General features: G+C 40.9%; 2 protein-coding genes and 1 long non-coding RNA gene across 5 annotated transcripts in view; 2 read left to right on the plus strand and 1 right to left on the minus strand.

The window, feature by feature from the left end:
• Positions 1 to 5759, plus strand: LOC128855335 (spindle and kinetochore-associated protein 1-like). Its single transcript, XM_054090177.1, has 4 exons — positions 1 to 512; positions 569 to 705; positions 5202 to 5374; positions 5441 to 5759. Exons 1-4 carry the CDS (start codon positions 117 to 119, stop codon positions 5599 to 5601), a joined length of 867 nt encoding a protein of 288 aa, XP_053946152.1. The 5' UTR covers positions 1 to 116; the 3' UTR covers positions 5602 to 5759.
• Positions 5737 to 13266, minus strand: part of LOC128855330 (uncharacterized) — a 23439-nt gene continuing 15909 nt past the window's right edge. Inside the window, exons 3-4 of one of the 3 annotated variants that reach the window (XM_054090169.1) lie at positions 6062 to 7162; positions 5737 to 5990 (exon numbers count right to left, since the gene is read on the minus strand). In XM_054090169.1, the coding sequence (XP_053946144.1) occupies positions 5826 to 5990; positions 6062 to 7162 (1266 nt within the window). In that variant the 3' untranslated portion in view covers positions 5737 to 5825. Of the gene's footprint in view, positions 5991 to 6061; positions 7415 to 13266 lie in introns of all 3 variants that reach the window. The other 2 variants (XM_054090168.1, XM_054090167.1) reach the window with 2 other exon arrangements.
• Positions 5929 to 13266, plus strand: part of LOC128855337 (uncharacterized) — a 71603-nt gene continuing 64265 nt past the window's right edge. The window contains exon 1 of the long non-coding RNA XR_008453711.1: positions 5929 to 6010. This is a non-coding gene — a long non-coding RNA (uncharacterized LOC128855337). The remainder of the gene's footprint in view (positions 6011 to 13266) is intronic.

Genomic DNA, 13266 nt, shown 5'->3' on the forward strand with positions numbered 1-13266 from the left:
CTGTTCTTATTTATGTGTATACGTGTATATTTTAAAAGTTTATTCAATTTGTAATTTGTGTTTTACTTGCTTAGATATTTCATATGATCGACAGTTGTTTCTAAATCTGGTTAAATATGGAAGAAATTCAATCCACAATTAACGAAAAAGTAGCGCTAATTGAAAATTTCATTATTTTAAGTTTACGGCGTGAAAAAGTCCACGATGGAGCTAACAAACTTCTAAAAGAAGCAAGAGCATTGCAGGAACTTATGGACAAAGTGGAAAAGGCGGTTAAAAAAGATCTATGCAAAATAGATGAAGACCATCGGCGTTTAATGACAAGAATGCAAAAGCAACAAACCGCTATTTTGCAGTACATCTTATTGGAGCGACAACGTAAATTTGAGGAAGCTACGACGAGGGAACGAGAGGTCCATGCGGCTTTCAATTCTTCGAACGTGCCTCGAACCGCTGAAAAAATGCCTATTTCTGCTTTGGAAAAATGCATGGATCGGCTTAATGTGCACTCCGTAAGCTCATGATTATGACGCCTTTATTAATCACGAATAAAATAATTATCTTCCAGACTGTAACTCCTAAACTTACACTCAGCAGTTATAAAGAATCACCACTTGTGAAGCAAAGGCAGATTAATCCTATACCTTTCACTTTCCTCGATTTTGAATACCACATAACATCGGAACAATTTGAGTCGATACCAAAGTAAGTTGCCTTATGATATATGTACAAACATGATATATTGCAAACATCGAATTTTTTAGCTTTTTAACTTTTAATTTAAACCTGCCTTGCGAGTAATAAGTGCTGGAAAGTTGATGCTTTATCTAAGGGTAAAAATTTGTGACAAATCTTTCCTCCATAGTTATAATTGGTAAATTTACTAAAACTTGGATAATCATCATAAGCAATCTTTTGTGTTGTTGTTGTTGTAGCAGTATCTTCGCCCTGTCAGTGTAGTGTAATCACCGGTCGTCTTCGTCTAGCTCATCTAACGGTAGGCCCAGGAAACTAGCTGTTTCGACGGGTTGGGTCCAGAGGCAGAGAGGTGTTAGATGAGTGGGTTTGATGGGGCATGTGAAAAGGTGGTTAGTGTCCTGCGGGGTGCCTTCACATGCCGGACATATGTTTAGTATGTCGGGGTCGATTCTGGATAAGTATGAGTTTAACCTGCTACAGTATCCAGAACGTAATTGTGCCAAGATTACGCGGGACTCTCGGGGAAGCTGGAGCTCTTCGTCTGCGATGGGTGGTGGTTGGACTCCGATAACGGCATTCGGGGGTCGGGAACTTAAGAAGGTGATAAGGGTCTCCCGATGGATGTCGTTAATGGCCTGTCTGTATACTGTCTGATCCTGGAGTGGTCTGTCTGTTTTGTCCAGGATCTCGCCCACGTAGTTGAGGAAGTGTCTCCTGATGTGCCTGGGAGGTGGCTCAGGCTCGAGCAGGTGTCTGACAGTCCTCTCGCATGGGCGGTTTTGGTTTAGTTCACGGTTTACCTGGGTGTTTATGACGGTGAGTGCCGTGGTGGTGCTGTGCACTCTTCGGAAACCGTGCTGGTGTGAGGCTGGAGTCAGGTGTTCTGTGAGGAGTGGGAGTTGAAGGACTTCAAGCGTCTTCACTACTAGGGAAAGGAGAGTTATCGGACGATAAGACTCCCCTTGGTTGGCGGGTTTCCCAGGCTTCAGGAGTGGGACCACTCTCCCTAATTTCCACTTATCAGGAATGATGAGAGTGGCCATAGACAGGTTGAAGACCTTGGAGAGGAATTCTACTCCCAATGGACCCAGCTTTTTCAACATCAGCATGTTTAGTCCGTTAGGGCCAATGGCTTTAGATGGTTTCATATGTTTGATGGCCCCCTGAACCTCGTCGTTGGTGAAAGTAAGCGGTGCACTGTTGTATGGCAGTTTGTGGAACCGTCTGGTGGCACAACGTTTGAGGCAGGTGCAGAGTTCTGCTGCAGGGGGCAACGTAGTCGCGTGTCCACTCACGAAAATGGCACCAGCAGCTGTAAGAATTGCATTGGACAGTTGTCAAGTTCCGAGGAACTACGGTCTGACACACGGAGCAGACTTGTCGGGGGACCAAGAGCTGCTGGTTTGTCTCCGCACTGGGGTAAAAGCAGGCGGGTTGTGGGTCAGAGACGGAGTTGTGTTGCTCGTGGGGGCTCCTTACCGTTGAGGTGTTGTTGGTGGCGGCAGTGTGATATGCCGGCACTGAGGGCAGTATCGCCGTTGAGGCAGGGGCCGCCTGTGAGCGGGAGCAACACGTGGCCACATACCTTGTGGACCACTCCCTGTGTGTCTTAAGGCCTCAGCAGGTCTTATGATGACACCACCCGTTGCACTGATTACACCTAACCGAGGTGGAGTTCGGGTGGAGCCGTTTGTGTCAAATGCAGCAGTAAAATACCTCTGGTCCGGGGTTGGGTTCGACGCCAGCCCGGAAGACAAGTATTTGGAGCAAACTTGCTGCAAAGAGTTGCTCCTGTGACGAAGGATTGGGGGTGGGATACGGTACACTAGACAGGGCTAGTTTACTGGGGCGGCAGCCCTTGATCGGGAAAAACCGGAGTCATTCCGGTAACGTAGAACCGGCTGCCATGGGAATGCTGTGTCTTTTGTGTCCTACTACATGCTTAGAAGTAGTTAATACTAGTCCTATTGACTGGCACCACTACTATTAAATGTATTACATCCGGCTCTTTTAATCTAGATGTTCCCTGCCTCAGGTTGGGGTTCGTTGAAAGCAGGAGTACTCTTGATTTCATCCGGATCTGTTTGATCTCGAAGAAATATGTGCAGTCTTATCTTTGCCAAGTCAATACAGTTGCTCAAGATATACTCTGGGGTTTCATCACTCTCCCGACAGATTTTAAACTCTGTCTCATTCCGAATGTGAATTTTAAAGAGATGATAATTTAAGAAATAGTGGCTTGTCAGAAAACCAACTTTTTTTATGTTTACTTTACGCATTTTATGCAGCTCTCTATTGTAGGTAAAAGATCTTATAAGCCTTTTGACCTTGACGGAGATCTTTAGCTTCTGCCCAGTTGATGTCACAGTATGGTTCTGGACCGTGAAAATCTTCTGCCGACCCGCCCTAGCGAGTTCATCAGCAATTTCAATACCTTTCATGCTAGGCCATTTGCCCATTGGTACGGAGATTTTCGTGTTTGGACTATAGATTCCCGCACCGACTCCAGTATTTGTTTTCGAACCATCTGTGAACCATTTGAGATTTGTGGGATCGATCCAAGGGTTTCCCAGTTTCCATTCATTGTGGTCTGAGATTATGATTTCAAACTTACGGTTAGAACACATTTTGGTCTCATATACGCTGTTAATGAACAAATTCTATTCTGATCTGGTTATAAAGTCTCTGTTATGATACTTGTATGACCGAAGTCAGGAAGATCTTTCCCAAGAAAGATTTAAATTTTTAATGCCCTTCTGGCAGCACATTTTTTAAGGAAAATATGCAGTGGAGATAGTCCTGCTATCGCTTCTACAGCAACAGTAGGACAGCTGTTCATGGCATCAGTTATTGCCAAGTAGGCTTGGCTTTGAAAGTAACTTAAAGCAGTTCCTCTACAATTAATGCACCAAGTCCAACTTTAATTTGTTTTTGAAAGAAACATGATTGTCTGCTAGGATTAATAGATAATTCTTCAGCACGACGCTAGTCTGATACGAGGATCAGCGCTTGGTTTATGATGCTGGAAATTGTACCTCCAAATTTTCCTGACAATGCAATCAAAGCATCAAATAGCCAATAGCTATCATCAATGTCTGAAGACCTCAGAAGTGGAGGCAAAGGACCTCCTCGTGAACAACATTGCATTGCCTTGACTGAGTCCGTTTCAGTCTGCGCAAGCTTGGCAGCGTAGAAACGAAACATAGAGTTTGTAATTGTATTGGATTAAGTCACTCCACACATAGACTGATCGACACACATTAAAGCAATTAACCAGCCGGTTCTAAATTACCCTGCACCTATCTGGTCGCCTGCACCTAGTGATACGCAGTGGACTATGCTCCAGGCGTATCAAAACACTGCTATTCGGAAATCGACGGGATACCTGCTGATGCCCCCCATACAGCACCTACATAATAAGGCACAGATGCTCCCAGTCGAGGAGCACAGCAAAATGCTCAGCAAACAGGTTGTACTCGGGTGCTACCATAAGTTTCACCCCTGTAGACACCTGCTAGAACTTGAGTTGCCTCCCAGTCACATCAGGAGGCATCTCTTCTATTATTCCGACGAGATCCAGTATAAAACTAACCGACAACCACTGCACCGGACATTGTTTAGACACACGCTGCATGTATTCTTATGTCCATCACTCTAAGATATCACAGGTTATTTAGGCCTAATGAGAGCCGTTCATATTCAAGATAAGAGTACCATGCATTTTTTTGCATATGTATATGAGGTCTCTCTTTCTTCTGCGTTTAGCCTATGCGTCAGCTTACTGCCCAAAAATAACTGCAAATTGGCCTATTTCCTAGTATTGAGGAGATAAAGTCGAATCCTTGTGTTTCTTTGGGAAGAGTACTTAGTCCATTTTATGTTGACTTACTTGTACATCGAGCCCAATTGTAGTTCTTAAACTCCCGACCCCTAAATGCCGTATTCGGAGTTCAATCACCACCTACAGCAGATGAAGAGGTTCAGCCACCTCGAGAGATCCGCATAAAACTCCTACCTATCCAGAATTAACTCCGACACTAACCACCTTTTCACATGCCTCATCAAACCTACTCACCTAACACCCCTTTCCTTCTGGACCACCTGTCAAAACAGAACGTTTCGAAACAGAACGTTTCCTGGGCCTATCATTAGATGAGCTGGACGAATACGACCGGTAACTGCATTGCACTGACAGGGTTTAGTAAGCTGCTACAAAAACAAAAACTGACCGATTGCTAAGCCTCTGTCATTTATTAACAAATCAAGGTGCCCTTACTAAATGTCTTAAGACGATGTCTATTTGGTACTGATTCTCACTATCGATGAGAATTCATTGGCAGTTCGAATTCTGGCGCCTGATAAATTTATCATCCAAATTGTGTATTTAGTTTTTGGAATCTTATGCGGACGTTTCCATTACTGTAATAATCCCTTTATTTCTAAGTGCTTCTAAAAAATTAGAATATCTTTCGTCAATGATCCAAAACTATTGTACTTTCTAGATACATGCGCGGTCGCGAATCTGTTGATGAGCTTCGTGGTTTTCTAGATAATGTAGTAGTTCCTAGCTTTAATAAAAAGTATCAATTAATTCATCGTCAACGGAGTACAGTACGCAATCGTCATGATTTGGAGCTGTGGAAAGTCTATAATCAACAGGCTGCCTATGTGCCAGGTACTTGGCATTAATAATAATAACAAACCTGATATTCTTTACATGTAATTGCCCTTCTTTCCGCAGGTCGCAATTTCATCACGCCAGGCGACATTTCACAACAAATAAATAAGATGCTGGATAAAAAGCAACAGAATCGTATTGTCATGCTGCGCCATTTAGGTGTGCTGCAGGAACAGCGAGTCGGTCAGACTGTGTGCTATATATGGAATGCTGACTCTCGCTGAGTGCATTGTGTAGTGTCAAATTGAATAGTTAATAGAGGCAATTGTATGTACATTTGTTACCTTCATTTCTTTACTACGTAGGTGTATACTTATCTTCCGAATAGTAATGTCAAACACAATGCATAAATGTAAAATAAATAATTTCTTATATAAAACTATAAAGTATGTAAGATTTTTTTACAATTATTTTTCGAATTCGCTGCATTTTATATATGTAAATCCAATCATTTGTTGTCAGTCGTGGGTGCCTCCTTTTGGTTCTCATTAGATACTTCAACGGACGAAGATACCTCGAATAGATCGTCGTCGGCTGTCGTGTGCTCATTGTGGGTGGTGCTCGCGTCCTCCACGGTGCCCTTCTTCACCATATCAGAGCGCTTTTGCAAACGCTGCAAGCAATCATAAACAGGTAGGAGAAAAATTATATTAAATGAAACTTCTTAATATCACCGTTACTTACCGCTTCCCCTGCGCTCTCATCGTCGGGAACGAATATCCGCAGTGGTGTGTCAGCACCGAGCTGCTGCTGAACTAGACGTTGGTGTTCGTGAAAGGCGGCAGCAGCCGGGTCTAGTGACTGTTTTGGTTGTTGTTGCTGATATTGTTGTTGTTGCAACTGTTGATGATGTAGCTGCTGTTCTTGCAGTTGTTGCTGCAGCTGTTGCTGTTCTTGTAGTTGCTGATGTAGCTGCTGCTGTTGATGCAACTCTTGCTGTTGCAATTCTTGTTGTTGCTGATGTAGCTGCTGTTGTTGATGCAATTCTTGTTGTTGCTGTAAGTGCTGTTGCTGTTGGTGGTGCTGCTGTTGCTGTTGCAGCGCCAACAAATGTTGTTGCTGTTGTTGCAAAGCGTACTGCTGCTTTTCTTGTTCCGCTTCGATTTCGAGACGCTGTGCTTCCTCCTCAGCGTAAGCCTGCAGCAGCTGAGAATTGTCTTGGCCTGCATTATCATAATAATTTGACACAACAAATCCGCCCTCGGGTGCCGCAGATGTTGCTGTTAGTGCAGCAGCATGTGGCTGCAAATTATAGTGTGCTGCTGCCGCTGATTGCTCACCCAAGGCCGGGGCGGCAATAAGCGCTGCAAATTGCGGCGCACTATCCAACACTGGATGAATATTGTGATGTGGGTCTTTGGCAGCCTGTAAGATTTGACCATCACTGGCGATCTCTTGTGTAAGGTCGGCATTAATATAGCCGGCTTGTACGAGGCTAGCGCTAGGATGGAAGAGCTGTTGCTGATGTTGCGTGTAAAGCTGATTTGACTGCGTGACCAGATATGTTGGATCGTAGATGGGCGCAGATGCTGCATGTACAGCAGCTACATTGGCGCTTACTAGCGGTTGTAGTTGGGCTTGTTGTGTAAATTGAATTGGGTAGATCTCGGGCGTGGCTACCTCTTGGGCACCGATTATCTGCACCAATGGCTGAGCGGGCACAAGGAAGTTGGATTGTACATCCACTGGTAGTGGTTTGCCGTTGCTGGGCTGATTGAATGGCTCGGTGGCAGGGCGCAATTGTGCAGCTGGTAGCGATGGATCTGGATCGGGCGCGTAGAGTTTCTGGGAGCCAGAGAGTGGGTCACGAATGGTTTGGTCATTGGTGTGCTCTTCTGTGACCTGATACTGATTCTCGATGTTATGATTGGTAAGGGTTTGGTGGTAGGGTTGTGATTGTTGTTGTTTTGGTGGCAAATATGATTCCTGGAGATGATTTTCAGGTAAGGAGAGATTAGGTGCGGGTATTGTGTGAATGGGTGCAAAGTGATCGTTGTCGTGTTCATGCTCGGTGATGAAATTGCTTTGTGTATCCGACTGTAAATGAAGTGATTGGGGGTTTGTTGTTGGTATGATTTTTTTTTCGGTATGCAAATGTTTTTAAGTTTGTTTGCGTAGTTTTACAGTAAAAAAATACATCAACCTGGAATTTTATTCTCGGCCTGATGTTCAAAATCGGCAATGGAGCACAAATTGAAACAATTGTTTTTGGTGTTCATGTATCCAAAAACTTGCAGAGTAGGGGAAGTGAGAGAGCAAATAACATTTCATTTTGAGGGGAAATTGCAAGTTTTTACTGAATAAATTTTTGTTTGTAAGAGTTTGCAAGTGAGAAAAACAGCTGATCGCAAGGTAAAAATAAACATAAATTAAAATTTGATAATTGAGTCAAAATTCTAATTTAAATAAAAATGGTGTTTAAAAAGGAGAATGTGAGTAAATATATTTTAAATACAATTTATAAAAGTATGTACTTCTGAACCACAACCTCCATGAACGATTCCGAAATCGAATCGAAAGAATACCATCGCTAAAGGAATGTTTTTCATCTGATAGCGATGATGAAATGGACGAAATAAAATTATGTGATGTTACGCTCGCTATTTGGCAATTATTTGGATTTATTTGCTTTATTTTTTTTTTTAAATAATACGAGGTAGCTCTACTGAATTTTTTTTAATTTTGTTTAATTTTTCCCGTCAACAATTTCATCAGCTGTTCGTAAAACTTGCCAATTGTTACTGGTTTTGCGTTCATGCACTTTTGTTGATATTTTTCTGGCAAGTTACTGGATAATTTTTACGAGAACGAATCTATTGGCACGCTGAGTCCGAATTTTTATTTGTATGCTACAATTTTCGGAAAATCGTGTTTTCAGGCATTCTCTAAATTTTGTACAGGGTGGGCCATATAGAGTTTGCGTTTTGTATCATCTAAATGACATGTCAAATGTGTTCATAATTCACTTAAAGGATTGACATTTACGAAATGGGACGCTATACGCTTGAACAAAATTGGGAAATATTGAAAACCTATATCCAAAGGAGTGAGTCTTCTAATCAAACTGTGAGAAATTTGAAAAAAAAAATTCCATAAAAAGACAGTTTGTGGATCAATTTGTTAATCGTGTTCGTGAAAGTGGATCGTTAATGGATAAAACAACACGTGAACGTGCTCCTACAGTGCGTACACCCGAAAACATTGCTGCTGTAGCCGAAAATGTGCGTGAACATCCAACAACCTCAACTCGTCATCGTTCTCAAGAATTGAACATTTCACGCACTTCTTTGAGGAGAATTTTGCTTAAAGACCTCGGTATGTATGAAGGCTTACAAAGTTCAATTGGTGCAAGAACTGAAGCCTAATGACCATCCAATGCGTTTTCGGTTCGCTCAATGGGCAGAAAATCGTTTGACCGAAGATGAGCATTTTTACCGAAAAATCATCTTTTCTGATGAAACTCATTTTCACATCGGTGGCTACGTCAATAAGCAAAATTGTCGTATTAGAGAAGCAAATGCATCCACAACGAGTCACTGTTTGGTGTGGTTTTTGGTCTGGCGGCACCATTGGGCCTTTTTTTTTTTTCGAAAATGAGCGAGGAGCCGGGGTACAGTAAATGGCGAGCGTTACCGTGACATGCTCAACGAGTTTTTGTTTCCAAAAATTGAAGAGGATGACATGGACGACATTTGGTTTCAACAGGACGGTGCAACTTATCACACTGCCAAAGTTACACTCGAACTTTTGGCTACCGAATAATCAGCCGAAATTCCGATATCAATTGGCCGCCTCGGAGCTGTGATTTAAGCCCGTTGGACTATTTTTTGTGGGGAGCCGTTAAGGACAAATGCTATGCGAACCATCCAGAGACGATTGATGCTTTGAAACACGAAATCGAAGATGCCATTCATGAAATTGGAGCCCAAACAATTGAAAATGTGCTTAAAAATTGGGTTGATCGTATGACCTACTGTAAAGCCAGTCGTAGCAGTCATTTGAACGATATTACTTTTCATTCATAAATGACAATGTTCAATCTTCAAAATAAAAAAAAAAGTTTGGAAAAATATTCATTAGTTTTTTTTTTTTATAGCCGATTCAAAAAGGAAATTTTACATGGCCCACCCTATATCTGACGTACTGAGAAATTTAATACTGAAAATAATTGATATACAAAAGCTTGAATCTTGCAGTTTACTATTGAATAGCGCCATTTGAAACAAGTCAAATTAGTCGTGAAATGGCTCACTTCAGTGTATTCAAAGATACTGTAATAGCGCAGACAGACGGTGGCGTTAATCGGGATTAATCACTTAATACGGAATAATCTCAGGAATCAAATGCAACTAATGGATGGATAAATATACTTAATTCTCATAATTTAAGCGGATTAGGGAAATTTTCGAAAGCAACATTGCCGAAAAATGACAGCTAATGTGTATTGTGAATGAAAAATAACGAGAAGAACAAGAAGACTGGTGTAATGCTAGTTTGCACTAACACTGCAAATTAAATTAATTGTTTTAATAAATTGATTTAATAAATAATTATTTATTTCTAAGTATCAGGGCAGCTAATATCCGTATTTGCTGCCTGCGGGCCATCTTTTACTGACAAAACTATCCAATAAGGAAATTAGCTCTTCACTAATCCGCGTAACGAACGTCTGTCACACTATAATTTTAATCAGAATTGACTGCGTCGGTTATCTCAATTAACGCCGCCGTCTGCCTAGGCTATAGACAATTTTCCAGCATGTCGTCTGCCAAATTGTAATAGAAAACTTTTCAGTAAAGCGAGTAAATAAATGTTTTTTAGAAGACTTTTTTTGTAAATGTGCAGAGCTACAGCTGGAAAAAATTAAAGTGAGAAAACTGCGTACTGGTGCATTATTATGGTGATATTTTCCTTTCATTTAGAACATCACGGTGAGAAAGACAGGTTGTTCAACTCAAATCAAAAAAGATAACATAACCGAACGCTCAGGGCGCAGTCTCAATTTTAATCATTCTTGAACTACATTCAGCCATTTAATATGCTTGCTGTTAAATTGTTGCTAGTAAAGATCGCTCTGGCTAAAATTAGCAGCTTTTCTTCAGATTCAAATGCCACTTTGCGCTACTTTTCAAGTTAACAAATCAGCTACGCAAACAAACTTTTTATTTAGTTTCTTTCGTTAAGAAATGAGTTTTTTGAAATAAAAAAGAAAACAAGTACTCGTCTATATGTTGTTGTTCTATAAGCGTAAATCACCGTCCCTAATGGGTTCGAAATCTTGGAGCAGCTGTGCTTGGTCAAATATAAAGTAAAAAAAGTATATCTACAACGAGAAGCCTCTCAGCAAATAGGGGAAAGTAGAGGAATGAACAGTAGTAAAAATTAAATTCAAGGAAATGGAACGAAAATACATTTTATGCAAATTGATACGCTACTTACCGAAATCAAATAAATTATAAATACCAGAATTTGTTGTTACCAGCGCGTTTTGCTAACAAAAGTCGACTAGGAAATTTCACCGCTTGGCTTAAAAGAAACTCGCACTGATTCTAAAAAGTTCCAATTTGTTTTTGGGTGGGGAAATTTCCTAGCCGAGTTCTGTTAGCGGAACGGTGAGAGAAACGCACCTTCTTGCCTTAATATGTTATTTGTCGGAATAGTAGGAAACGCAATGAAATTATTAGACTGATGTGAATTAATGTTGTAAGGGATGAAAGTAAGAGGAACAATAGAGGAGGAATGAGGTTCAGTGAGTTGCAGCAAAGAACGTATAGAAGACGTGATGAAAAGATTTTTAGAGGTGCGCTTTTTAGTGCACCGTTATTCGGCTCTGAACGAATTTGACTGAATCAGCTGATGGGCTGACGCCACTTGGGATGTGTTTACAAAAATATTGAGATTGTGTTGGTGATATACCAAAAAAAAATCAACCAATGGCACTTCGTTGGCGTGTGAATAATGACTGATTGGAGGAGTGTGTGAATATGTGTGAAATGATCGTGCAGAATTCGGCTACCGAATTTACAAGTGATGTGGCAGCCGAAGTTCCCCTCACAATTTTCTTTTTCACCATTGTTAAAGAGCAAACCTTGGAAATCTATCATCCTTGGAAGCAAAAAGGTGCAAAACTCAACTAGAAAATTCAACACTGATTTTAATTAGTTCTATCGGGTGTTCTTTTTAAAACCTTGAGAACTTAAAACAATAATACGAAGCAGAAATGCTGTTGGAATGCATTTTTTTTTATTATAATCTCGTAGATAATTTCTTTGCCTTTATTTTATGAATATGATATCTGGCATATATTCCCCGCGGCTACGAGTTACGTAACATTTTTGGACTATTACTATTGTACTTTTTCCAATAAAGCTGAGTAATAAATCTAATTGAACCCAATCAGCAAGAATGCGACGCAAACTATGGTCATTTGGCTTACATTTTTGCACGAGCCGTATTTTATAGTCACGTTAGTCGAGGTACTTACGTAAAAACATAGTCGAAGGACAAAAGCAATGATAGTGTTATGATAGTTCACTAAACTATTTAGCTATGGTGAAAAGAAAGTTGTGAGGGGAACTTTGGCTGCCTCCTCAATTGGGAAATCGGCAGTCTACTTCTGCACGATCATTTCACATGCATTCACAAACACATCAAGTGTTAAAAGTTGTTCAGCCGGCAACGAAGTGTTATTGGTTGATTTTTTTGTATATCATGAACAAAATCTCAGTTTTTGTTTTTAGACACACCCAAGGCGAATTTATTACAGGTGACAGCAAAGACATATAAGTAAAACCCTACATGTATTTGTTGTTGCGTTTGGTTCAACCATCACGTCAAAATCAGCAAGCAAATGTAAACATACCAATACATACGTATCATTTTGACGTAAGCCATACCTACGGTGAAAAATTCAGCTGGGTGAATGCTGTCACCTTAATAAATCCACCTTGGACACACCTCAAGTGATGTCAGTCCATCAACTGATTCTGTCAAATTCTCTCCGAATAACGGCCTGTTAAAGAGCTCACCTGTGAAATCCTTTCACCATGCGTTCACTAGGCCCTGCCATTGTGCTGTAGTCAACGATCGTCATCGACTAACTCATCTAACGGTAGGCCTAGGAAACTTGCTGTTTCGACAGGTTGGGTCCATAGGAAGGGGATCTTAGGTGAATGGGTTTGAGAGGGCAGGTAAATATTGTATGTGGTTAGTATCGTGCGGGGTAACTTCACACGTCTTCTAGCCTTTATATGTTCTTTGCCTGCAGCCCTGACAGGTTACGCTAACTAAACTCTTTCAGCTTATTTCAGCACATCAAAAACTGAATGTTTCAAACATGTTCCAACACGTCTTTTTGTATACATATAATATTTTCTTTCTCAGAAGGAAGACTGAAAGAAGAAAAATCTCAATAAAATGGAATTGTAAGGAATTATGCGTGAAAGAAATAAGCTCGTGCATGGATTTAAAATGGTTTCAACGCCAGGTTCAACTCGAGTTTGGAGTGTGAAAAACGCTGTGCAACAACAACTTTTTTTTAATTACACTGCCCTGCATCGGTTTTGCGAATAAGATGGGACCTAGTGATCCCGAAGGGAATTTTCGCGCTAAGCACGAATCCGAGTTCAAAAATTTTCCATCACGTCAGGTTTTCAAAAAAAAACGGGGTTGAAACCCCTAAAAATAGCGTATTTGGCCATTTTTCAAAAATTGTGGAGCAGAACTCTGACGTGCTACGATCTTCGTTATTGTCAGTAATTGAAGGTTGAACTTTGCTCTTTGAAATAAGCCCAAACCCAAATTGTTCGCATGCACCCTTAGAGTACGGGGTGTACTTATGTCTACGGGGGTAGAGAAAAAAATGAACATAGGAACTTATCTACACCCAA

This window comes from Anastrepha ludens, chromosome 2 (assembly GCF_028408465.1).
Source record: "Anastrepha ludens isolate Willacy chromosome 2, idAnaLude1.1, whole genome shotgun sequence".
Classification (NCBI taxonomy): domain Eukaryota; kingdom Metazoa; phylum Arthropoda; class Insecta; order Diptera; family Tephritidae; genus Anastrepha; species Anastrepha ludens.